This window comes from Rhincodon typus, chromosome 16 (assembly GCF_021869965.1).
Source record: "Rhincodon typus isolate 14 chromosome 16, sRhiTyp1.1, whole genome shotgun sequence".
Lineage (NCBI taxonomy): Eukaryota > Metazoa > Chordata > Chondrichthyes > Orectolobiformes > Rhincodontidae > Rhincodon > Rhincodon typus.
The window spans coordinates 16,848,498-16,874,151 of record NC_063347.1 but is presented as its reverse complement, the minus strand read 5'-3'; the positions used below and the strand labels follow the sequence as shown (position 1 = coordinate 16,874,151).

The following is a 25,654-nucleotide window of genomic DNA, read 5'->3' as shown; positions in this document are numbered from 1 at the left end:
GTCTGTCTTCCCTCCCACCTATCCACCCCTCCCTCCCTCCTCACTGACCAACCCCCATCCCAACTCCCTACCTACACCCACCTGTATTGGCTTCATCCCCGCCTCCTTGACCTGTCCGTCTTCTCTCCACCTAGCTGCTCCTCTATCCACCTCCTATCATCGCCTTCCCCTCTCTCTATTTATTTCAGAGCCCGCTTCCCCTCCCCCATTTCTGAAGAAGGGTTGAGACGCGAAACGTCAGCCTTCCTGCTCCTCTGATGCTGCCTGGCCTGCAGTGTTCATCCAACTCTACACCTTGTTGTCTCAATCATATTTGTTCTTAGGTTGCTGACCAGCAGCTTGCTTCAGTCATCTTTCTATGGATGCTTCCACTGTTTGGTAAGAGGCTGATTCACTTATAACAAGTCACTGACTTATCAGTTAAAAGTCCAGCATATACAATTGTTGTGGGAAAATAGATTAGTTTTCTTTAGGGTTAAAGTTATTTTTGACTGCAGAGAACAGAGAGACCGCTCCTGAGCTGCGAAACAACTGAACATTTCTCTCTCTTTGTAACTTGTTCCCAGTTGCAAGCTATTCAGTTACCCAAGAACCAATCACACAATTGTTGGCAGGCAAAAAGTTACGTGTCACTGATAACTGATTAATAGCCCAAAGACCAATCAACTTGTTGCCTTTGCTCCAAATTGTCTGCAATACAGAGTTTAATTACTGCTTGTTCAAACAGTTAATTACATGATGTTTGACGTGAATGTCAGGTTACTTGCTTTCAAACCATTAGACCATCCTTTCAGACATTGGTTTAAAACAGTTTTTCCTCATTTTAGTCCACAGTTTTTAAAAAGACAAAAATTAAAAATTCATAGTCCTTACAGGAGAGAAATTTGGCATCCTCACCTGGTCTGGCTGAGTTGTGACTCCAGAATAACAGTAATGTGATTGCCCTTAATGCCCTCTGAAATAGCCAAGCCAAGCAAATCACTCTGTTCAAGGGCAAACCCCTCTGTTCAGGGGAGCTGATGCCCTAGTGGTATTATCACTGGATTATTAATCGAGAAACCCAGGTATTGTTCTGGGGAGAGATAGCAGAACTGCAAATGCTGGAGAATCTGAGATAACAAGGTGCAGAGCTGGATGAACACAGCAGGCCAAGCAGCATCAGAGGAGCAGGATGGCTGACGTTTTGGGCCTGGACCCTCTAGGCCCGAAACGTCAGCCTTCCTGCTCCTCTGATGCTGCTTGGTCTATTGTTCTGGGGACCCAGGTTTGATACCCAGGGAGGCGATGGCCTAGTGGTATTATCGCTGGACTATTAATTCCAGAGACCTAGATAATATTCTGGGGACCTGGGTTCGAATCCCGCCATGGCAGATGGTGGGATTTAAATTTACTAAATATCTGGAATTAAGAATCTAATGATGACCATGAATCCATTGTTGATTGTCAGGAAAAACCCATCTGGTTCACTAATGTCCTTTAGGGAAGGAAACTGCCATCCTTACCTGGTCTGGTCGGTATGTGACTCCAGACCCACAGCAATGTGGTTGACTGTTAACTGTCCCCTCTGGGCAATTAGGGATGGACAATAAATGCTGGCCTATCCAGTGATGCCTCATTCAGTGAATGAATAAAATAATTAGGGAGGGGCAACAAATGCTGGTTTTGCCAGTAACACTACGTTCAATGAAAGAATAAGGGCAGAAAAAAATAGCTCCTGCAATCAACATGCACCAGTTATTAAAGGAGCAAGCTGATTTTAAATAGTTTTATTCGTGCATTCATGTTAACCTCACATGATTTTACTTCCCTACACTAGTTGTACACTGCAGTCATGGAAAGGAACAGGCAACACAAAGTTTGCCTGCATCAGAGTGCATTACGGCTCAGAATTCTGTTTTTGGTGGCTATCCATATGAACCAATCTCTATTTTACATGTTTCTATGGGATGTAGGTGTTGCTGAAAAGCCTAGTCTGGAGTCAAAGATTGGCCAGACCAGGTAGGGATGGCAGATTTCCTTCCCTAAAAGGGCATTGAAGAACCCCAAGTGAGTTTTATCATAATCAATAATAGTTATCCTGGTCAGTATCAGTGAGACCGGCTATAGATTTATTAACTGAATTTCAGCAGCTGCTGCAGTGGGGTTTAAACCCATGTCCCAAGGACAAGTGTGAGGATTGCAGGTTCAGTGACAATACCACTACACCACTGTCTCCCCAGTCTCGATGATGTTTTAGTTTAACCTGCTCTGTATTTTCTTTATTTTTGATTTTTCTTTGAAAAGAACTGCACCAGCCTTTGTAACATTGGGCCGAACTTTGCGTTTTCTTGGCTAAGTTTCACTGAGCTTTTTGGAGAGGTTTTTGCAATGAGGTTTAACATGACTTCTCGCCACGTCTTCCCAAACTCACCTGGTTGCCTACCTACCACACACCATTCCTTTTGGCAAATTCTAGTCCCATTTTGCTGCTGGCCTTTCCCTGAACAACCCGCCACTCAGCAGATATCTGCCAACAGACTGGCATCCCTGGCACTCGTGCCATCTCTACAATGCTGCTCTGCATTCAGACAAGCATTGCCCATGCACGTTGACCCTCACTGGCAACATAATGGTGCAATAGCAATGCTGCTCATAATACATAACCAACATAGCTGACACTCCCTCATACATACAACCTCCATTCTCTCACCGTAATCACTGTTTAGCCACCAGGCCATACACGTGACCTGTCCTTAGCTGCATCTATCTCACCACACTCTCTAAGTTACTGCTACTGTGTTCTCAGTGCCCACTATACACCCACATTTTGTAATAGTTCAGGAGGGAAACATCACAAATAGACAAGCAATCTGACAATTCCAAACATGAGTTTTTATTTACAGCTAGCAAAAGTGAACACAAACAGAATGAATAGAGGCTGCAGTTTTTCCTCACAATGCCAGCCAAATGGTGGCCATTGACAGTTTAACATTCCATGATTTTCTGCTGTATCCTGCTCTCATCTAATGGAATGGGATGTCAATCAGCTCCTGTCTGCTTTGTATAACCCAATGCAGATGAACATGGTCATGCACAAGGGAAGTGTCTTCATCCTCGGAGATAGCAAGAGCTTCAGGTGCTGGAGTCAGAGTCAATACAGTGTGGAGCTGGAGGAACACAGCAGGTCAGGCAGCATCAGAGGAGCAGGAAAGTCGATGTTTCAGGTTTACACCCTTCATCATGACTCGGGGGGGGGGGGGGAGGGAGCTAAAAAAAAAAGAGGGGGGGGGGGGGGGGGAGTTGGGGAATGTAGTTGGGATGGTAATAGGTGGATGCAGGTAGGGGTTGTGGAGATAGGTCATGGGAATGGTGGGGTGGATAGGTGAGAAAGAAGATGGACAGGTTGTGTCAGGTCAAGGAGGCAACGATGAGAGGCAGGGTTGGACTTGGGATGAGGCCGGGGGTGGGGAGATGTTGAAACTGGTGGATTCTATGCTGAGACCATTGGGCTGTAAGCTCCCAAGGCGGAATATGAGATGTTGTTCCTCCAGTTTATGTGTGATATCAATGTGACACTGGAGGAGGCCCAGGATGGGCATGTCACCCAGGGAGTGGGAGGGGGAGTTAAAATAGTTGGCAACCAGAAGATGCTGTTGATTATAGTCTACAGAGCGCGGGTGCTCTGTGAATCGGTCACTGAGTCTGCGTTTGGTCTCACTGGTGTAGAGGAGACCACATCGGGAGAAACAGATACAGTAGGCCAGGTTGGAGTATGTACAGGTGAACCCCTGTCGGATTTGGAAAGACTATTTGGGGCCATGGATGGAGGTGAGAGAGGAAGTGTAGGGGCAGGTGTAACACCTCCTGTGGTAGCAAGGAAAGGTGTCAGTTGTGTTGGAGTTGGCGGGGAGTGTGGAGCGGACAAAGAAGTCACAGAGTGAGCTGTCCCTATGAAAAGCAGATAGGGTTGGGGAGGGATTGCCGGTGGAGAAAGTGGTGGAGGATGATGCACTGGATGCGGAGGTTGGTGGGGTGGTATCTGAGGACCAGTGGGACTCTGTCCTTATTTTTGCTGGGGGGAGGGGGTTTGAGGGCAGAAGTGCGGGAAGTGCAAGAGATCCGGTTGAGGGCTTTATGAAGCACTGGAGGAGGGAATGTTACGGTCCTTGAAGTAGGAGGACATTTGGGATATCCAGGAGTGGAATGCTCCATCTTGGGCGCAGATGCGGCAGAGGTGGAGGAATTGGGAGTAAGGGATTGCATTCTTGCGGGAGGGTTGGTGGAAGGCAGTGTAGTCAAGGTAACTATGGGAGTTGATGGGTTTAAAATAGATTTTGATGCTGAGATGCTTACCAGAAATGGAGACGGAGAGGTCCAGGAAGGGGAGGGAGGTATCGGAGATGGTCCAGCTGAATTTGAGGTTGGGGTGAAAGGTGTTAGTAAAGTTGATGAACTGTTCAAGCTCCTCATGGGAGCACGAGGCGGCGCTGATACAGTCAGTCATCGATGTAGTGGAGGAAGAGGTGAGTGATGGTGCCAGTGTAACTGCAGAAGAGGGACTGTTCCACATGTCCTATGAAGAGGCAGGAATAGCACGGACCCATAAGGGTGTCCATAGTCACCCTTTCGTCTGTAGGAAGTGGGAGGAGTTAAAGGAGAAGTCGTTCAAGGTAAGGACAAGCTCCGTTAGGTGGATGAGGATGTTGGTGGAGGGGGACTGGTTGGACCTGTAGGGAGAGGAAGAAGCGCAGGGCTTTTAGGTCATCTTCATGGGGGATACTGGTGTAGAGAGACTGGATGTCAATGGTGAAGGTGAGGTGTTGAGGGCCGGGGAAATGAAAGTCTTGGAGGAGGTGGAGAGCATGGATAGTGTCCCAAATGTAGGTAGGGAGTTCCTGGACTGGGGGGAAAGAATGGAGTCAAGGTAGGCGGAGATGAGTTCAGTGGGGCAGGAGAAGGCAGAGACAATGAGTTGACCGGAGCAGTCGGGTTTGTGGATTTTGGGAAGGAGATAGAAGCGGGCGGTGCGGGATTGAGGAATGATGAGGTTGGAGGCTGTGGGTGGGAGGTCACCTGAGGTGATGAGGTTATTGATGATCTGGGAAATGATGTTTTGGTGGTCAGGGGTGGGGTCGTAATCAAGGGGACATTAGGAGGAGGCTCCAGAGAGTTGGCGCCTGGTCTTAGCGATGTAGAGGTCAGTACGCCATACCACTACTGCACCCCCTTATCTGCGAGTTTGATGGTGGGGTTGGGGTTGGAGCAGAGGGAATGGAGGGCTGTGTGTTCCATTGGGGAGAGGATGGAGTGAGTGAGAGGGGTGGAGAGATTGAGGTGATCGATGTCGTGACGGCAGTTGGAGATTAAGAGGTTGAGGGAGGGTTGTAGGCCGTGGGGTAGTGTCCAGGGGGTGAGGTTTGGTGGAGGCGGAAGAAGGGGTCATTAGAGGGCGGGTTAGACTCCCGGTCAAAGAAATAGGTGCACAGCCAGAGGTGGTGGAAAAAGAGTTTAACATCTAGGCATCCTCATCCTCTTCACTAGTATTTAGAAGACTGTTAGAAGACTAATTAGAAGACTGCTCCCATTCCCTCAGTTCCTCAGTAGCCAGCACATCACTTCAATTGTGCAGAGCTCAGCATGCCAGGAACATTTAGCAACCCCTGTCTGGACAATAGTGGAAAAATCCACCTCCCCCCAACACCCGCAACGCCCAGCACACTCCTCAAAGATCAACACACAGAATCCAAGGACTGTATTCTCTAACTGACTTTGACGAGAGGTCTCTAGTCATGACTGACTGACCCAAGATCACTGCCTTCGACTCCCCCTGAGTGACAATAAGTGATTCCTCTTACAGCTGAGTGTTGGTTTACATGTATGACTATTGCCCACACCCCCAGACTGAGAACTAGAACTCCCCCCACCTTACACTTTCTGATGTGGCCAGTTAGTTGAATTAGCGGGCAGTATTTTTGTACATAAGACATCTGGCATATGATGTCAGTGTTGGATTGATGTCTCGGTGTAGCGTGCAGCAAAACAATCTTCCCTCCCCGTCTCTGACCAGATCCCCTGCTGAAAAGCATGACGAGCAGCTTGTCTATGTCTCTGCACAAAGAACATGTCAATATGGCAGTGCTGATAGCCTTTAGGTTCTGGCTGAAGCACCAATGCGTTAACAGGCATGAGACAACAAAACAAGGAAAGGCATGGATTGTGTGAGCGTGCAGGTAGGCATTAGGTGAGCCAGTGGCAAGACAGCATACACATAGCCTTAAGGTGCAACCTGGTCCAATCCATGTGCTGGGTGCCTGTCCCTGCATGCAAACTGCCCTTGCAGCAGCTTTTTATTGATAGTTGCTGCTGCTCCCTGCCATGCACCTCTTTGATTCTTAAGCGTTCTGCATGTGAATCGGAGAGGTACCACAGGGATCCTGCATGTTTGGCAAATATCAGATGTTGGTGTTTGCAGATGGAGGGTGCTGCATGTGGCTGGAGCCCCTGGATTCTGCCCTAAGATACAGTTTTATCGTGAGCAACATGGAGGCTCTTTGCAGGCAGCAACAATTTGGAGTCTGCTCCGAAGTCCATGTTGAGAATTCCCAGCATCTAGTTTGCTCGTTGGCTTTGGGAACTTTGGAAACTCAATATTATTGAGGTGAGATATGCAATCAATTAATCATAAAGCATTAATTGGCCCTTAATAGTTAATTTGCTGCTGATGAGCAAGAATCTCACCTTGACACCCAGCATTTGCATAAAAGATGTAGCGAATTGCTTCTACCTTCAAGGTGGGCTTTGCTGGACTTATCACAATTCTGTCACAAATCTTACCATTGCCCATGTCATTCAGACCCTATAAGATTGCATCCCTAGAAAAGTTCCACAATTGCATTATACCTGAATGCGCATAAAGACCATCGATTGATGACATCAAATATTAATTTTTATGGTATTAATAAAGAGGAACTTAAAGAAGAAAAATGGCATAGAATCCACATTTTCCCCAGGCCTTTATCAAATACCAGATTTCTGCTTGTTTCACACTGATTTTCACATTCTGGCATGTACTAGTCAGATTCTGAGGAAATGTGAGTTGCTACTGATAGATCAACATGGAACACAGTGCAAATTTTGGTTTAATTTTGGCATTAGTCAAATTAAGCAATTGTGTAAGTGTGAAATGCTATGAATTCTCTGAATCAGATTTGATGCCACGGTTGTAATATTCAATCCAAATGCACTGACACAGAAAGCCATTTAAGGCTGTAAGGATGTTGCCTGAGCATTTGCTGCTGTGCCATGAGCCGCGGAGAAGAATTCCCACTGACGTTTGGTCATAAAAATTCACTAATCCTGTATCATAGAAACTCACACTAAATATGTGAAATCTGCACGAGACAAGAGTCGATACAAACAAGTCTCAGACAAAAACTTGAACTACAATAAATCAATATGCTGAAACCAGATTTATTGAATATTATTTCTGTATTCAGACTTGTCAACAGATTGTTGAAAACATAAAAGCATCTGGTACGGTGGGATTTAACAATAACAGTGCCGATCCAAAACTTACTGGGTCTAACGTGTAATGGGATATGTAAGCCATTATATTAAATTATAACGTTATTGGTTTCACTTGTTAAAGCCTTGTTACGCTTCTAATCTGATTATGTGAATTATGTTTTAGATGGCAGAGTGTACGCTTTGGGAGGCATGGGTTCTGATGCAGCTCCACAAGCTCTGGTACGTGTATATGAACCAACCAGGGATCATTGGCAACCCCTACCACCGATGCCAACACCACAGTATGCAGCCTCTTCTTTCATCAAGGGCAATAAAATCTATGTTCTAGGTAAATGACCACTTCTGGAAGGCTGCATATAATATCTTGTTGCTGTTACTTTATTCTGTACAAACACATTAGTATTTTAGCTTTATTTTCACAATATAATTGCTTATTTGACATACTTGCTGGAGAAGACATTGAAGTTCTCTATACGAGCTGGAAGTAATTCTGGTCTGAGAGAACAGAAGAAATACCATTAGGAGGAGGCTTTTCAGTGCACTGAACCTGCTCTGTCTTTGAATAAAATGATAAATAATCTTCCATTTCAATTTCATCTTCATTGTCCTACTCCCATATCTTTTGATTTTCTTGGTTCAAGAATCCTAATCATCGCAACATAGTCTTGAATGTACTGAAGAGAATGAGCAGGTCTGACCACTAGTGTCACATGCTCTTTTTCTCACCCTTTCTACAAGTGGATCACTGCTACTGCCTTGATTTCACTTTTGGGAAGTGGTTTGGAGGTGGGACGGATTTCTACTGAGTGAGCAGCTAAGAACAAGCCATAGATTTCCAAGATCCCTCTAACTCCAGGCAGATTCTGCACATCTCATATTCAGATTGAGGTATATCCCATCGTTAGTTTGAATTCAAACACTCAAGGATGCCGAACACAGTAATCCTTTTGGCCGGCCCTTTTCAATAAGGAATCCAATACTAAATTTAAGGAATCAAAATGTAGGCTATATTGATGCAGGAATGAAGAGGTATCAGTCTCTTTCGCACTTTCCAGAAACGCATAGGTTGCAATCCTGGCTGTTACATTAGGAGATAACAAGGTGCAGAGCTGGATGAACGCAGCAGGCCAAGCAGCATCAGAGGAGCAGGAAGGCTGATGTTTCGGGCCTAGACCCTTCTTCAGAAATGGGGGAGGGGAAGTGTATTCTGAAATAAATCGGGAGAGAGGGGGAGGCAGATAGAAGATGGATAAAGGAGAGGATAGGTGGAGAGGAGACAGACAGATCAAAGAGGCGGGGGTGGAGCCAGTAAAGGTGAGTGTAGGTGGTGAGTTAGGGAGGGGATAAGTCAGCACAGGAAGGATGGACAGGTCAAGGGGGCAGGATGAGGCTAGTAGGTAGGAGATGGGGATGGGGCTTGAGGAGGGAGGAGGGGATAGGTGGGAGGAAGGGCAGTTTAGAGAGGCGGGGACAAGCTGGGCTGGTTTTGGTATGCGGTTGGGGGAGGGGACATTTTGAAGCTTGTGAAGTCCACATTGATACCATTGGGCTGCAGGGTTCCCAAGCGAAATGTGAGGTGCTGTTCCTGCAACCTTCGGGTGGCATCGTTGTGGCATTGCAGGAGGCCCAGGATGGACATGTCGTCTAAGGAGTGGGAGGGGGAGTTGAAATGGTTCGCGACTGGGAGGTGCAGTTATTTGTTGTGAACCAAGCGTAGGTGTTCCGCAAAGCGGCCCCCAAGCCTCTGCTTAGTTTCCCCGATGTAGAGGAGGCCACATCTGGAACAGCGGATACAGTATACCACATTAGCAGATGTGCAGGTGAACATCTGCTTGATGTGGAACGTCTTCTTGGGGCCTGGGGTGTGGGTGAGGGGGGAGGTGTAGGGGCAGGTTTAGCACTTCCTGCGGTTACAGGGAAAAGTGCCGGGTGTGGTGGGGCTGGAGGGGAGTGTGGAGTGGACAAGGGAGTCACGGAGAGAGTGGTCCCTCCGGAAAGCAGATAAGGGTGGGGAGGGAAAAATGTCTTTGGTGGTGGGGTCGGATTGCAGATGGCGCAAGTGTTGGAGGATGATGCGTTGGATCCAGAGGTTGGTGAGGTGGTATGTGAGGACGAGGGGGATTCTGTTTTGGTTGTTATTGCGAGGAGTGGGTGTGAGGGATGAAGTATCTGCTGTTCCAGATGTGGCCTCCTCTACATCGGGGAAACCAAGCGGAGGCTTGGGGACCGCTTTGCGGAACACCTACGCTCGGTTCGCAACAAACAGCTGCATCTCCCAGTCGCGAACCGTTTCAACTCCCCCTCCCATTCCTCAGACGACATGTCCATCCTGGGCCTCCTGCAGTGCCACAACGATGCCACCTGAAGGTTGCAGGAACAGCATCTCATATTTTGCTTGGGAACCCTGCAGCCCAATGGTATCAATGTGGACTTCACAAGCTTCAAAATCTCCCCTCCCCCAACCACATCCCAAAACCAGCCCAGCTTGTCCCCGCCTCCCTAACCTGTCCTTCCTCCCACTTATCCCCTCCTCCCACCTCAAGCCCCACCCCCATCTCCTACTTACTAGCCTCATCCCGCCCCCTTGACCTGTCCGTCCTCCCTGGACTGACCTATCCCCTCCCTAACTCCCCACATACACTCACCTTTACTAGCTCCACCCCCGCCTCTTTGACCTGTCTGTCTCCTCTCCACCAACCTTACCCTTAATCCATCTTCTATCCGCCTCCCCCTCTCTCCCTATTTATTTCAGAATACCCTTACCCTCCCCCATTTCTGAAGAAGGGTCTAGGCCCGAAACGTCAGCCTTCCTGCTCTTCTGATGCTGCTTGGCCTGCTGTGTTCATCCAGCTCTACACCTTGTTATCTCAGATTCTCCAGCATCTGCAGTTCCTACTATCTCTGTTACATTAGGAGCTTGTCTACCTCATCCTTCATACTGCCTCCACTGCAGTTCATGGCTAGTGAGAAGATACTTAATTGGTAAGAAATAAGTAGAGACTTGTTGTCTATCAGCTCTGGAGGGAATTACACAGACCTTCCCACATGAGAAGCCCCATATATTAATACTAATGGTTGTTGTGTAATGGGACATACTTATAAATTTCTATAAAAGATTACTTAGCTTCACTAGCTCAAGGTGCTTTCCTTAATGGAGCTCCCTTCTGAGTGAGATCTATTTCTCCTTTCTGTTATTCAGTACACTTCACCTTGCTGCATGGACCAGTCTACCACTGGGCTCTTTAAGGCCCAGGGAAGTGGGAATACCCATCTTAAGAAGGAGCTGGTCCCATCTTCTGCATTCCAGAGTCCATTGAACAGGAGACTCTGCCCTATTCAAGAATAAGAAGAAACCATAAATAATTTTGGGACCTCACCTGGGACCTGGTCATTTTCTGAGCCACTCTTCTCGAGTGTAAAATTCTTCTGTTGGGGATATTGTATAATCCAAGAGGGGGCGACACGGTGGCTCAGTGGTTAGCACTGCTGCCTCACAGCCCCAGGGACCTGGGTTCAGTTCCACCCTTGGGTAACTGTCTGTGTGGAGTTTGCACATTCTCCCTGTGTCTGAGTGGGTTTCCTCTGGGTGCTCCAGTTTCCTCCCACAGTCCAAAGATGTGCAGGTTGGGTGAATTGGCTATGCTAAATTGCCCTAAGTGTTCAGGGATGTGTAGATTAGGTGGTTACAGGGGGATGAGTCTGTGTGGGATGCTCTGAGGTTCAGTGTGGACTTGCTGAGCCAAAGGGCCTGTTTCCACACTGTAGGAATTCTATGAATTCTTTTTTAAATGAAAATGATCATATTATTAAGGTTTAAAATGTCAAGTGAAAAGCTCAAAGGAATGTGATGGAAAGCCAAGGGAATTCTGCTGCCATACTTCTGAAATATGCCTGCAATCAGCCGTCATTCAGACATATTAATATCTGGCTGGAACTAAAGCTGATCTGTAGTGTAACATGCATTATGGAAAAATAATGCCTTACGTTCACTCACAACTACCGTCACACCCAATGTATACTTATGTTGGTCATACAGGATATGTTGCACAGCTGTGGGCAACATCGAATGAGTTTAGTAAGTTTTCTTTGTTTTGTGAATCCAAATGGGAGGGAGGCTGGCTCAAATTTATACATCTAAAAGAGAGGGCAGCCTTTAATGGATATTCGCCAGAACAGTTAACTGAAGCCTGAGGCCCAGTCTCCGGCCATTTTTGCTCCCCATCTCCACCCCACACACAAACACATATTGCAACCCTTATGTGTACAGCTAGGAACGAACAGACTTATTTTGAAAGGACAAAGAACAATACAGCCCAGGAACAGACACTAAGGCCTGTCAAACTCCTGCTGACACTTGACACCTTTCTAAACTAAACCTGTTTTGCCTCTACATGATCTGTATCCCTCTATTCCCTGCCTATTCATGTATCTGTCAAGAGATAGTAGGAACTGCCGATGCTGGAGAATCTGAGATAACAAGGTGTAGAGCTGGATGAACACAGCAGGCCAAGCAGCATCAGAGGAGCAGGAAAGCTGACGTTTCGGGTCAAGACCCTTCTTCAGAAATTTTTACACACCCTCTGTGTAAAAAACCTGCTTTTCACATCTCTTTAAGCTTTCCCCCTTTTACCCAAAACCCATCTTCACTAATAAATGATATTTCTACCCTGGGAAAAACATTCTGACTATCCATTCTGTCTATGCCTCTCATAAACTTCTATTAGATCGCCCCTTAGCATTCAAACAAAAACAAACCAAGTTTGTCTAATCTCTCCTCATAGCTAATACTGTCCAAACCAGGCACTATCCTGGTAAACCTTTTCTGTACCCTCTCCAAAGCGTCCAAAGCCTCCACATCCTTCTGGTAGGTGGCAACCAGACTGTGCACGATATTCCAAATATGACCTAACCAAATTTCTGTACAGCATCAATATGGCTTGCCAATTTCTACACTTTCTTCCCCACAGGTACCTTGACAATGGACTACTAATGTCCTACATTACATTATTTGCTTGAAAAGCTATAGCTCTCTTGGGTTTACATAAGCATTAGTCAACAATATTTAGTCAACAGCAAAATAAAATATTTCAGTGAATGTGGCCTGCAGTAAAATTGTGCAGTCCTATTTAGAAAATGATGCATGTACTGATGAAGTACAGTGATCCAAACCCTTTGTTTCATCTTAGGAGGAAGACAGGGCAAACTACCCGTGACCGCTTTTGAAGCCTTAGACTTGGAAACAAAGAGCTGGACCAAATATCCCAGCATTCCTACCCGCCGTGCATTTGCTAATTGCGCTATGACTGAGAAATGCTTTTATAGCCTTGGAGGTCTTCAGCAGCCTGGGCCTCACAACTTCTACTCCAGGCCACATTTTGTCAATACTGTCGAAGTGTTTGACATAGAACAAGGTAAGTTAAGCATGTTGTTTTTATTTTACTTGATGGCTTTCAGTATTTCTTTTCTCACTACATTTTATTTTTAGCCTACATGGGCTCCACTCAGCATTGCCATTGAAAGGAAAGAGTTTCAATTAAATGGAATGCAATCCCTTCCAATGTTTCATTCAACTGGGCAGCAGGAGAAGCATTCTGGGCTTGCATCGTTTGGTCACTTTTACCTTCCTGTTTCCGGTGAACCATTGGCCCTTCCTCCACAGTGTATCTCTGTATCTCTTCAGAGTTATATAGCTGAAGTTGTGGCTTAATGTGCTGGTGCTCTCAAGCAAGGAAGTGGCAGAGGGATTAAAAAATCCTGCTTACTCCCGTTGTATGCAAAACAAAGTGTTGCAGATGAGCGGGAATTAGTGAAACATTAAAGCAGAGGCTTAAAATAACTTTCTATATCTTTGCTGCTAACTGTGCTTTATGATGAATTGTTTTGACGTTGATAGTTAATCAATTGCTCATAAGGGGTTGGAAATTGACAAAGGCGATTTCAGTAATGAGCAACCAGAGATTTTAGCTATTCAAGACACCTTCATTGGAACAAATCTGCCTTAGTTTCTTGGGTTGCAAACAAAATTATTTGCCTGCTTCCCAAAATTCCTCCTTCTGAACACTGAAATATCTATTAGTGCCGGGCTGATTGAAAAAAGTTCAAGCATTCGATTATGCTGTTTATTATTGTTATTAGGAATATTAGTATCATCATTAAAAGCCATAGATGCTACCAACACTAAAACATAGCACATCAAGCTGAGACATAACTCACATTGACTAGTGAATTCTCTGATCTTGCTTCAGATATGTGAATATCGAGTGATTGAGTGAATACACAAATCTTCTCTGTAAAAATTAAAACAAACAAAGTGAAATATATTGCAACATTAAAAATTTAGCACAACCTAGGCTGCCTAACATTTCATCAACCTGAAGGTTTCCACACACATTGCTCATGCAACAGCAGCTTACATTTATATAACAACATTAAAAGTGAAACATCACTACAGGGTGCTTGACAGGAGTTTTATAAAGCAAAATTTGTCGCTGAACCATGTACGCAAATATTAGGGCAGGTAATCATACGCTTGTCAAAGAGGTGGGTATTAAGATGCATTTTGAAAGTGTTAAGGGAGGATGAAAAATGGAAAGATTTAGGGAGGGATTTCCGGAACTTTTGATCCTTCGCAGATAAGGATATGATGGATGACTTAAAATTGAAGATGGCCAAATTTAGAGCAGATATCTTCGAAGGTTGTAGGACTGGAGAAGATAACTGAGAAAGGGATGGACGAGCAGTGGAGAGAGTTGAAAAAAAGCTGAGAACTTTAAAATTGCAGCTCTTGCTTAACCAGAAGACAATAAAAGTCAGTAAGCTGGGTGAATGGAATTTGGAGTGAGTTAGGGTGCAGGCAGTGGAGATTTGGATATGATTCTAAGTCTCGACTCAAAACAGGTCTGGACTAATGTCGACTAGATTATCACATAAAAGTGAGTATAATAAAATTGGAAAGAAGAAATAAAACATAAGAAATAGGAGCAGAACAAGTTCATGCAACCTCTCAAGCCTGTTCCATCATTAAATAAAATCAAGACAGTATCCTAAACCTGATTCTATGGCACCCCAACAGTTACAGTTTGCCAAAGTGAAAATTATCCATTTATCCTGACTCTTTATGTTATGTTATGGTTTGGTTAGCTCAGTTGGCTGGTTTATGATGCAGACATTGGTTTAATTCCTGCACTGGCTGAGGTTAACTCCTTTCTTAACCCCTCCTCTTGCCTGAGGTGTGGTGACCCTCAGGCTAAATGATCAGTTGTCCCTCTCGAATGAGAGAGCAGCCTAAGGGTCTGGTAAGACAATGACAACTTCAACTTTTATATTATTTAATTCTCTATCTATGCTAACATATCACCCCATGAGTTCTTATCTTGTATTGCAACCTTTTATATGGCACCTTATCAGATGCCTTTTTAGAAATGCAAATACACTACATCTATTGGCTTGCCTTTATCCACCTTGCTTGTTAAAAGAACTCTAACAAATTTGTCAAACATGATTTCCCTTTCTCGAAATCATGTTCATTCTGCCTAATCTTATTATAATTTATGAATGTCCTGCTACAGCCTCCTTAATAATGAATTTTAACATTTTCCTGATGACAGATGTTAGATTAACTGGTCTATAGATTCCTGCTTCCTGTCTTGCTCCCTTTATCAGTAGGGTCTTACAGTTGCATTTTCCATCCTGCTGAGACCTTTCCCAAATCTAAGGAACTTTGAAAGATTACAATAATCCACTATCTCTGCAGCCACTTTTTTAAGACCCAAGAATGCATGTTGCTGGGTCTAGGGGACTTGTCATTAGTTTTCCTTGTGCTTCTTCTCTAAAGATTGTGATTATTTTAGGCTCATCCTTCCCTACCTTTTGGCACTTGATTTTCTGACTTTGAATTTCATTGAAAATGGCAATCATAGTGGCCAATAGGACTAACAAAAGTTGAAATTTATCTGGGATGCAGATACTTCGCTTTTCCCTCTCCCCATTTTCGTTGTTACAGTTTCATGTGGCAGCTGAGTCAGTCTTGCATTCACCACCTTGCAAACAGACATCAGGAAAAGAGATTTCATTGTTTGCCACAATTCCAGCTGCTCCCAAATCCATCGTAGTGTTTTTGGCAAGATGGAGGCATACATTGCATTGAACAGTGGCACATATGTGGCTGCAGGACTGAATAAGACTATCTCCTTTGTGACTCACTGAGGTAAGGAAGGGAACTAGTTCGGAGAAAGGACCATTTTTATTCCTTATTTGAACATTCTTTCAGATTCTCTGCCCATAGCTTTGCGCTTTGTTGCCTCTTCACCTATTTAGTGGGTACCACAATGCTGCTGGGCAGCTGGCGACAGTCTGCCACTGGGAATTCCAAATGAATTATGCTCATAAGGCACTGATTGATCTGAAGTCTTTCTTGCGGATCGTGTTTTTCTGATCTCACTGCTACGCCTCAGTGGCCTCTTTGAAAAGTGGATACTGACAAGCAAAGTGCATTTTCACAAATTGCGCTTATAAAATTAATCAATTCTTCTGGCGAGAGATTTGGACTGTCAAGGCTTTTTTATTTACTGGAGATAATTGTAGCCACCCACTGTCCCCTCCCCACCATCTCCCTCTCTATCCTTGTATAAACAGTACAGAAAAACAGCATCTGTCCACATTGCTACAAAACAGATAAGACACCAGAGCCCAGAAACATTTCTTATTTTATCAGTAATGCACTTCACCATTCCTGTTTCTAAGAATAATCAGGGTTAGAGGCTGTGTTTCATCCACTCTACTCAAGAGTAGAGAGGAGATTATATGGATAAACTCAAATGTCATATCTAATAACATTTCCTCCATTCTCTAGCAGCCTCCTATCTAATTAAAGTTGCATTGACCAAATTGCAGAGCACTAAAGGGTATTCAATCATTCAAAGAAAAATAAAGAGCTCATATTATCAATTTATAAAGCTTTTTCTAATCCCTTTCCATTTTCTCTTTCACAAAAAGCTTTCAGCTTATTCATTATCTTCAGGATAATTGCACTGTAGTTCTATGACCTCTGAGGATATCAATCAATTTTATTGAAGAAAACAATGAAAGAAAAATAATGAAACAAAACTTCAACCGACAACATTTCTTTCTGAAATGTAGCAAATGCTATAATGCTTTTACCCATCTGAGTATAGAGTACCTTTTTGAATACATCCTTCTCATTAGTCTATCCTTTAGACATTCTTCTCTTCAGATGTATAGTGCAGCACCCACTGGAAAATGTATTTGGACACAGCCTTTCTAGCTATTGCATATGGAAGCACATATATTTGCAGGCAATTCTATAAAGAAACAAACTAGAGACGAATATAACAGTAAAGTATTTGAAAACAGAGACACACAACAAATTAAATAATGTTAGAAAAGAAAGTGGAAGAGAAAATAACAGATTGAGGAAATACTTGCAAATAGAACAACGGAAGAATAATGGTAAATTGTTTTCATCCTTTACAAATTACTTCATCCAGAAACATTGTTCTGCCTTAGGAGATCATTATGAAAATTTCTGTAATGATATGGTTAAGCTTACTGTTTTAAAGGGCCTCATCAGACTTCAGCAGGCACCACTTTTATCAGGCATGCCCTGGAAATGACTTTCATCATTATGTGCTCAACTGCCCAATTTCTTCATTGTACTGCTGATGAGGAATTAAAGAGACATGCTTACTGAAGCAAGGGGATACAACAGATGTAAGGAAAAGAAGAAATAGTAAGAAAATATTGCATTTACTAGCAAGTTAATTCTGATAGCTCCATTCTTAACTGATCCCAGCAACCTGACTCATCCAAGCCTCCATACTGAGTGCCATTGCTACTGGATCCTTGAAGACAACAAAAACTGTGATCCTGTCAGTTGAATTAAATTATTTTCAGGATTTTCTAAACTTTTGGCCAACTATACCTTCATTGTCGCTTCCAATTTTTGTGTCTGTTGTATTGGGATCAATTTTTTTTATCTTCTATCATAACTAAAGCAAGAAATAAAGTACTTTTCACAGACATTGGTAACAAGACTGTTAACTTTGCTAGGAAGAGGATGTCGAACTCCTCTGATAATTAAAATCAAGACACAGGCCCCCAATCTGTTATGGCAGGAGTAGAGGTCCCCTTCTAATAATTAAACCCAAAACATCCAGAGAAGCTAGACTCACCGTGCCTCATCTGTTAAATGGTTACGGAGAAGGGAGGGTTAAATGAAAGAAAATTCTTGATAGTCACTTTATAAGTAACAAGCAACAATTTATTTATTTAACCCTAGCAGCGAAGAAATTAACAGAACTACTAACAAACTGAACAATTCCTCCGTAACTCCTAACTATTCCCTAACTGAACAAAATTCTACTGGATGCCGTTCAAATAAACACAATCCCACTTACATAAATCCAATTAATAAGACAACCACGAATTAAATCTTAATCTCTCCAAGTTCGCACAGACTGTGTCTTCTGGAACACTCTGCCTTCTCCCGCCTTACTTCCGCTGATCTTGCTGTCATGGATGTTTTCTCTATAATTTCCTCTGTGAGGACTCTGAGCTAAAAACAATGCTGTGGTACCTTTGATGCTGCTTTTATTTTAAGAGAACTTAATGATTTATTTTGCGAGAGCCAAATTTATTTCTCAGATGGTGGATTTGCTTTCGCTACAGATGGCTGTTGGCTCTCTGCCAATTTTCCAAATGTCCTTTTTTTTAATACCCTGGATGACCTATTAATTTCTTTACAATCAGATTGGTTCTAGGTTGTCAACACCATCAGATTTAAAATTGATAAGGTTTTTGGTATCTAAGGGCTTGATTTAAATTGATTGGCTAAATTTGAAAAGACTTGCTGTCCTGGTTAAAATGCTGCTTGGCTGTTTGATACAAAATGTTTCCATTCGGGTGCTCTCTATGCACCTGAACTTTAAGCTGCTGTTCAGGCATGCATTTTAACTCTAAGCACCGAAAAAAACACCATCTTTTAAAGGGACGACACAATGCTTTCTCCCATTTTATAATTTTACAATTTTACACACGCCAACTTCGCAACAACTTGAATGGTTCACAAATTACTTCAGCAAAACCAGAAAAATTCCACTGTAAGGATTATAAATTCTTCTGCAGCATTGAATTGCATAGTTGATTAAAGGGGACTGTAGAGTTTGCCACAGTGTACAATATTAAGGAGTTCATATTGCTGTAAGATCTCTCCATAGTAACAAGGCTTTTTTTTACAATGTCTGGTGCTAGTTAATTAGCTAACTGGAGTTTGGCTAAGAGTGACGGGATGTTTTTTCAATTACAGTACCAAAGAGACATTACAATATAGCCTCAATGCTTTAATGATATGGAGATAAGCTGAATTAAACTTAATCCTTGCTTCTTTACTGAGCAGACACTTCATGTAAATCATTTGATACTGCAGTTCTGTGTTTTTGCTCCAGTTAGTAAGCAGGAAGCAATTTTAGGAATGCATTTTCAGTGCAAGATAAAACAGAAATTCTGGTATCTATTTTCTTTCAGCAATCTTGTACAGATCAGCTATTATCTACTTCAGTAGTTCTCAGTCTGAGGTGTGTGGAGATCCGTGAGTCAACAGAAACCTTCAAGGTGTCTACAATATAGGACCAGCCATTTGGTGGGCAATGTGGATGAATACCAAGGGTTGGTGGCTTGTTCTACAGCCACAATGCTCCTTCACTTCCCTGCTCTTCTCTTTCTCTGTGTTCCTGTCCCATTCACACCTACCCCCAGCCCCCATGTTACTGCTTCCCTCTGTTTGCCGTTCTCTGTTCTCCTGCTCTCTCTGTGCTCCTGCTGCTTTTTTCTAGGTTCCTGCTTTGTCCATGCTACATTTTCCCCATACTTTTGCTTTCCCTGCATTGTGTTTCTCCGGTGCTCCTGTTCCCCACCTCTACCCCCACCCTCATCTTCTCCTCAATCCTGTCTTTTCTGGGCTCCTACCAAAAATCATTAGACTCTGCAGTGAGAAGCAGCACAACATTCTGCTATCTGTAAGGGGATACCTGTTTTCTTACATGCAGTTATATACTACGAGTATTATATAGTGGTCAATTGATCGCACATAGCTTGGGAATTGCTAAAAATGTCTTGTTGAAGCTTTTTATCTTGCACTCAACAGGTCATTCACATGAATATCACTTCAAAGGAGAACATCATTTCTTACTGCATGAGAAGAGAGCACTGAGTGGATTACAGGTGGCCTCTGATTGGTAAAGGCATTGCTATGGAGAATGCACCAGTTAGATATTACTGACAATTAACTGCCAACATTTTCAAAAAAATTTAAACCAAATGGTTGATTCGTATTGATCAAGGCATTGCTCTGAGGAATGAACCAAGGATTGGCCATCACCTATGTTGGAACAAGCACAATGTGTGTATGTGTTCTGTTTGTCTGTAAAGAACAGAGCCCATATATATATAACTTCTAATACATACAAGTGCACTACACTACAGGCCCAAATAACAATATTAAATTGGCTGACAATGTTGAAATAACTCCACAGAGGCCAGCATCCATCACCAAGTCACCCTTTATTTACACATGCATTGTCCTTGACACTGGTCTGGCTTCCTCAAAGCCAGCTCTCAGAGTGAGCAGAACCTCTGATACTCCTGTTTATATATGTCAGCCAGGGCTCCCTGATTGGACCAGGTTAACAGGGAAGTTATATTTTATGAGTTTCACCTGGCTGATCTCGTCACAATCACTACAAGCGTAATTCTCAGCATACTAAGGATTATTTAACAAATGCTCGTTAAAATATGAATCACATCTAATATTGGACACTATGTTTTGATTCTTACAAGTATAGACTGATTGTATATGGTCAATACTTGCCTATTGTAAGCAGCTAAAGGGTTATGCCAAAGTTGTAGACTTGCTCACTGAGCTGGTGTGTTTGGTTGCAGACGTTTTGTCACCCTGCTAGGTAACATGGTTAATGCACCTCCGGCTCAGCCTCATCCACAACCCAAGCTGTAAATCTTCTCAAAAACTTTAAAGGGACATGCTGTTTGATATGATCCACAAGTCTTTGGAACATGAAAGGGTTCCTTATGATTTGAGAACCTCTGATCTAATTGGTGGAACAAGCTCAAAGGTGTGAATAGCTATCTCCTGGTCTTATGCTCTTGTCAGATACTCATGTATCTTTCAGCTGCAACTTCTTTTCATTGTTCTCTGATGGGATGTGTTCATTTCTGGCAAGACCAGCAGTTGTTGTCCATCTCTAATTGTCCTTGGACTGAGTGGCTTGCTGGATCATTTGAGAAGGCAGTCATTGCTGTGGGTCTGGAGTGAGATGGAGGCCAAGCTAAATAAGGATGACAGATTTCTTTCCCTGAAGGATATTCGTGAACAAATTGGGTTTTTAGAACAATTGACAATGATATCATAATCATCATTACACTAATTTTTGTTTCAGATGTATTAGTTTATGTTAAATTCCTCCAGCTGATGAACCTATGTTCAAATTCCCTTGAACTGTTGGGCATGAGACCTGGCCTCTGGATTACTAGTCCAGTGATATTACTACCAGGCCATCATCGCCCCCTGTTTTTGATAGCCATTTGGAGCTTTAAGGAATAGACAATGAAAGTTATCTTATTGAAAATCTTCTGTGTCATTTGATATGCTTTAGGCAATCTGTAGATTTAATTTTTTTAACTTATTTGAATATGAAGAATAGCAGCCTCTTGTCTCAATAGTCCAACGTTTGCAGATAGATAAATCAATACAGACCAAACTGATTGTAGATCAGCTGCCCATTAAATAAACAACAAATGTTCATTCTCATTGGTGTTTGTAGCTTTTTTCAGGCATGTGGCAGTGCTGACTTTTTGGATGGTACCATTGGATGGTACAATTATTTAAACTTTCTTTCAAACATCTGATGTAGCACCGTCTTGTATTAGCAGCTGTTGATATGGGTCTGACAGGGTTAATACTGAGGAGTACCTAAGCATCATCCGCTATGGTTAGAACAGCTTATAATCTCTAAAGAATGAAACCTATCATCTGGTCTTTGTCAGAGCCTCTGATAACGATGTTCATTGTATTAATATAATTTGTAACTAGTTCCTAACACGCATTCAACTATATTGTGTTAATTAAAAGAGACTCTCTAGTTAGACCATGATGTGGAGCTGCCGGTGTTGGACTGGGGTGGACAAGGTCAGAATACTCAAACACCAGGTTATAGTCCAACAGGTTTATTTGAAATCACAAGCTTTTGGAACACTGCTGCTTCATCAGTTGAAGTGTCAGGTGAAGGAGCAGCACTCTGAAAGCTTGTCATTTCAAATAAACCTGTTGGACTGTAACCTGGTGTCATGTGACTTCTGACCTAGTTAGACCAGAAAGTGGTTTTCCTCCACTACAAAAGACCAAGTAGGCCCTGTAGTTTCCTTCACTTAGAGAGGACATTGGCAGCAATCAGGAGCAGCAGCAATTACCAAAGACTGGAGTCCACTAAAAGCCCCTTAGTGCTAGGGTGCACCATAGTCTGAGATAGATTCCTATACCTAAACCCCACTGTCCATTCATCCTGATGCCATGGCTTCTTAACTCCAAGCCATTCCAGTGTTGGCAAAGATTGTTGATTGTTTGAGATGCCTTTTAGTGCTCTTCAGAACCTGCCTAAACCCTTCCTTGTGATACTTTCCTTTAATTTGCCCTGTCCCCATTTTTACAGCCAATCTGTAGTGTCACCCCTAAAACATTTTGCAGCTTCTAAAAAGATTGAAAACCAATAGAGGTAGGATTCTGACTGACTTTAAGGCAGGGAAGATAAAATGTAGGACCCGCATTGGTACTGCTAGTAAGGGGGCTGATTGGGGAACAGTTAAGATGGTTGCAGTGGCTCATCTGCAGAACTCTTAATGTTAGCAGTGGGATTCTGAGGAAAATTGGGATCTTCTCTAGTGATGATAGAAGACTTGCCCTTCCTCCCTCCTGTCCCCTGTACCTGTATCCACCCACACATCCACATTCCCATTTTAGGAGCATAAATTCCAGAAGAAAAATACGACTAATGTTGGAAATCTGAAACAAGAACAGAAAACGCTGGAAATATTCAGCAGGCCTGGCAGCAACTGTGGAGAAAAACACAATTAACATTTCAGGTTGTGAAGCAATAACGCTGTGTCTCTCCTGATACATTCTGCCAGACCTGCTGAGTATTCCTAGTGCCTTCTGTTTCTATATGCAACAAATTCCAGGGGTCATTGTCAAGTTTCCTTATGCTTTAAGAGAAGAAGTGTTTCCTGGGTTCAAGTCACAGAAATATCAACTTAAGACCCTTTCACACAGACCCTAATTTAACCATAACCTGATGCATACTTTTACAGGCACTTTGTTGTTGAAATTTTCTGAAATAATAATTGACATTTGTGGAATTGAGAATAAAATCCAGGAAATAAGGCATCCAAATTCTAATGGAGGCAAAAGTGCAACATTGTCATCAGCAATCAATCACAAACAAGTATAATTGTCCACTCAGTAAATAATTGGAGTCACTGTGGAGTCATGGGTTCTGTGGGTCCTTGCCTGGTTGCTGAGCCCCGTCCTAGAGCCGCATCTCCGACCATATATTTGACAGGTGTTTCTGGGACCGATCTTGGACTTACAATCACTGACGTTCCTTTCTACAGTTCCTTTTCTGACAATGGGTGTTCTCAAAGAATTGTGTCCCATCATACATCATTCTATAAGATGATTGCTTCAGAATGAGTGACTCCAATGCATCGACATCCATGTTGCATTTCTTGAGTGAAGCCTTCAGGGAATCTTTGAAATCTTTGTCCACCTGTTATTTGAGTGCCTTCCTTGAGCTGGTGTTTTGCTGATACTGTATAACTAACAGAGTAAAACATGAACAGCTTGTTGGAGCCAAAGTGTGGGAAAAGGAAGTTTTATAGATGCACGAACTTCTAACAAGACAGCTTTATTTATTAAACTACAGTAGTGAATTATCTCCTGTTGTACCTCATTTATTTATTTCTTCTATTGTTCGTTGCTACTTTATTGTCTGTCATGTTTGCTTGATGAACATTATTGCATTTCCTCACTCTTACTGCTTGTTTTAGTCAGATTCTATCCTTTATAACTAGAATAATTGAAATATTTCCAAACTATATAGAATAGTGTTTTGTGCAGGCTCTAACCTGGGTTTAGTTTAATACGGCAGACGATTAGATCTGTTTTTTCGTTAACCCAGAAATGGTTTGCTAAGCCAAATGCGCTGACATGGATTCATTACCCGCGAACCAGTGCTCAAACAATACATATGATATGGAGGCGCCTGTGTTGGACTGGGGCGGACAAAGTCAGAAATCACATGACACCAGGTTATCGTCCAACAGGTTTATTTGAAAACACAAGCTTCTGGAGCCTCACTCCTTTTTCAGGTGTTAATGAGGTGGTATCAGACACAGAATTATAAGTAAAAGATCAAAGGGTCACACCACTGTTGAGGATGTATCAAAAAAAACCTGACATGCTGTTAAATCTTTATTCATTTAGAAGGTTTTAATTGATTAATATGTATACGTAAATCCCCAAATTCCTTACAAGTCACTATCCTGAGACAACTAAAGATTCTATCAGTGTAAAGAACAGGTGACATTTTAGGTCAGACAATGCATGTTAGGCGTGAGGCCTTGTTTAGAATCTGTTTGTGTTTTAGTTTGAAGTCAGATTGGTTTTATTTCTAAAGTAGGAATTTATAAAACATCACCTCTTCTTTACACTGTAAGAATATCACTGATAGAATGATAAAGCCTTTAGTTTGACATTTCTGAAGAAGGGACCCGAACTGAAACGTTAACTTTCCTGCTCCCATGATGCTGCCTGGCCTGCTGTGCTCCTCCAGCTCTACACTGCGTTATCTCTGACTCCAGCATCGGCAGTTCTTACTATCTCTGAATGAATCATTGTATCTTGGTTTTGCCTACTTTCCACCTATCCTTTTAATCTATTTAAAAACGGTTCTGGCAAATTGAATTGACATTTTGTCAATGTTGCTAAGATAGTCTTGATTTTCCAATTAAGGCCCAGGATCAAAAGTGGAGCAACATTTCATTTTGCAAAAATTCTGTCTATTTTCATAGGAGTTCCATCTTTTGTAGTAAATTTCAGTAGGTGCAAACATTATTTGAATATTAGCAGGAAATTTAATCCATCTAAAATTTCCACCTAATCATTTGAGTATAAACTGTACCAACATTAGAAAATCAAAGCTTTCTTTTAAGCATTGTGTGTTATCTTCTTTCTGTTCTATAATGAGCCACGTTTACTACTACAAATATAAGAAATGGATTTACAAATTCACTTCATCCATTTTAATGCAGCTACGCAAAAATAGTTCAATTTGTATGTTGGACAGCACAATAGATCTGAATCTATACATTGCAATGTCTTCGTACTGTCTAATGAGGAAAATACCAAACAAGTAGGCTCCTCATTCATTTGACTGTGATAAACCATTATTTGAGTTATTGAAATATATAAACTGAGAGCAATTAAGGCAACAATACAATAATTAGTTAGAAAACTAATCATTTTAACAAGTCAATTTGTTGATTACTCAGAAATCTTTCTGGACCAAGATTACAAATACCACATCGCTTTGACCTCCAGAAGAAAAGACATCACTATCATCCTGTACATCCTTTACAAGGATGTTACCAAGGTTGGAGGGTTGGAGCAGGTGCCAAGGTTTGTAGGCAGAGGCTGAATAGGCTGGGGCTATTTTCCCTGGAGCGTCAGAGGCTGAGGGATCACCTTATAGAGGTTTATAAAATCATGAGGGACATGGATAGGGTGAATAGCCAAGGTCGTTTCCCCACGGTAGTGGAGTCCAAATCTAGAGGGTATAGATTTAAGGTGAGAGGGGAAAGATATTAAAGGGACCCAAGGGACAAGTTTTTCACGCAGAGGGTGGTGGCTGTACAGAATGAGCTGCCAGAGGAAGTGGTGGAGGCTGATACAATTGCTACATTAAAAGGCCTCTGGATGGATATTTGAATAGGAAAGGTTTAGAGGGATATTCTGGCAAATGGGACTAGATTAATTTAGGATATCTCGTCAGCATAGACAAGTTGG

At 42.6% G+C, this 25,654-nt stretch overlaps 1 protein-coding gene across 2 annotated transcripts in view; it reads left to right on the top strand.

Moving 5' to 3' along the window:
• LOC109920188 (kelch domain-containing protein 8B) overlaps positions 1-25,654 on the top strand; it is a 95,043-nt gene that overhangs the window by 42,552 nt on the left and 26,837 nt on the right. The window contains exons 3-5 of one of the 2 annotated variants that reach the window (XM_048606772.1): positions 7,670-7,834; positions 12,693-12,917; positions 19,667-20,062. In XM_048606772.1, coding sequence (XP_048462729.1) covers positions 7,670-7,834; positions 12,693-12,917; positions 19,667-19,761 — 485 coding nt within the window. In that variant the 3' untranslated portion in view covers positions 19,762-20,062. Of the gene's footprint in view, positions 1-7,669; positions 7,835-12,692; positions 12,918-19,666; positions 20,063-25,654 lie in introns of those variants that run through there. The other variant, XM_048606771.1, reaches the window with a different exon arrangement.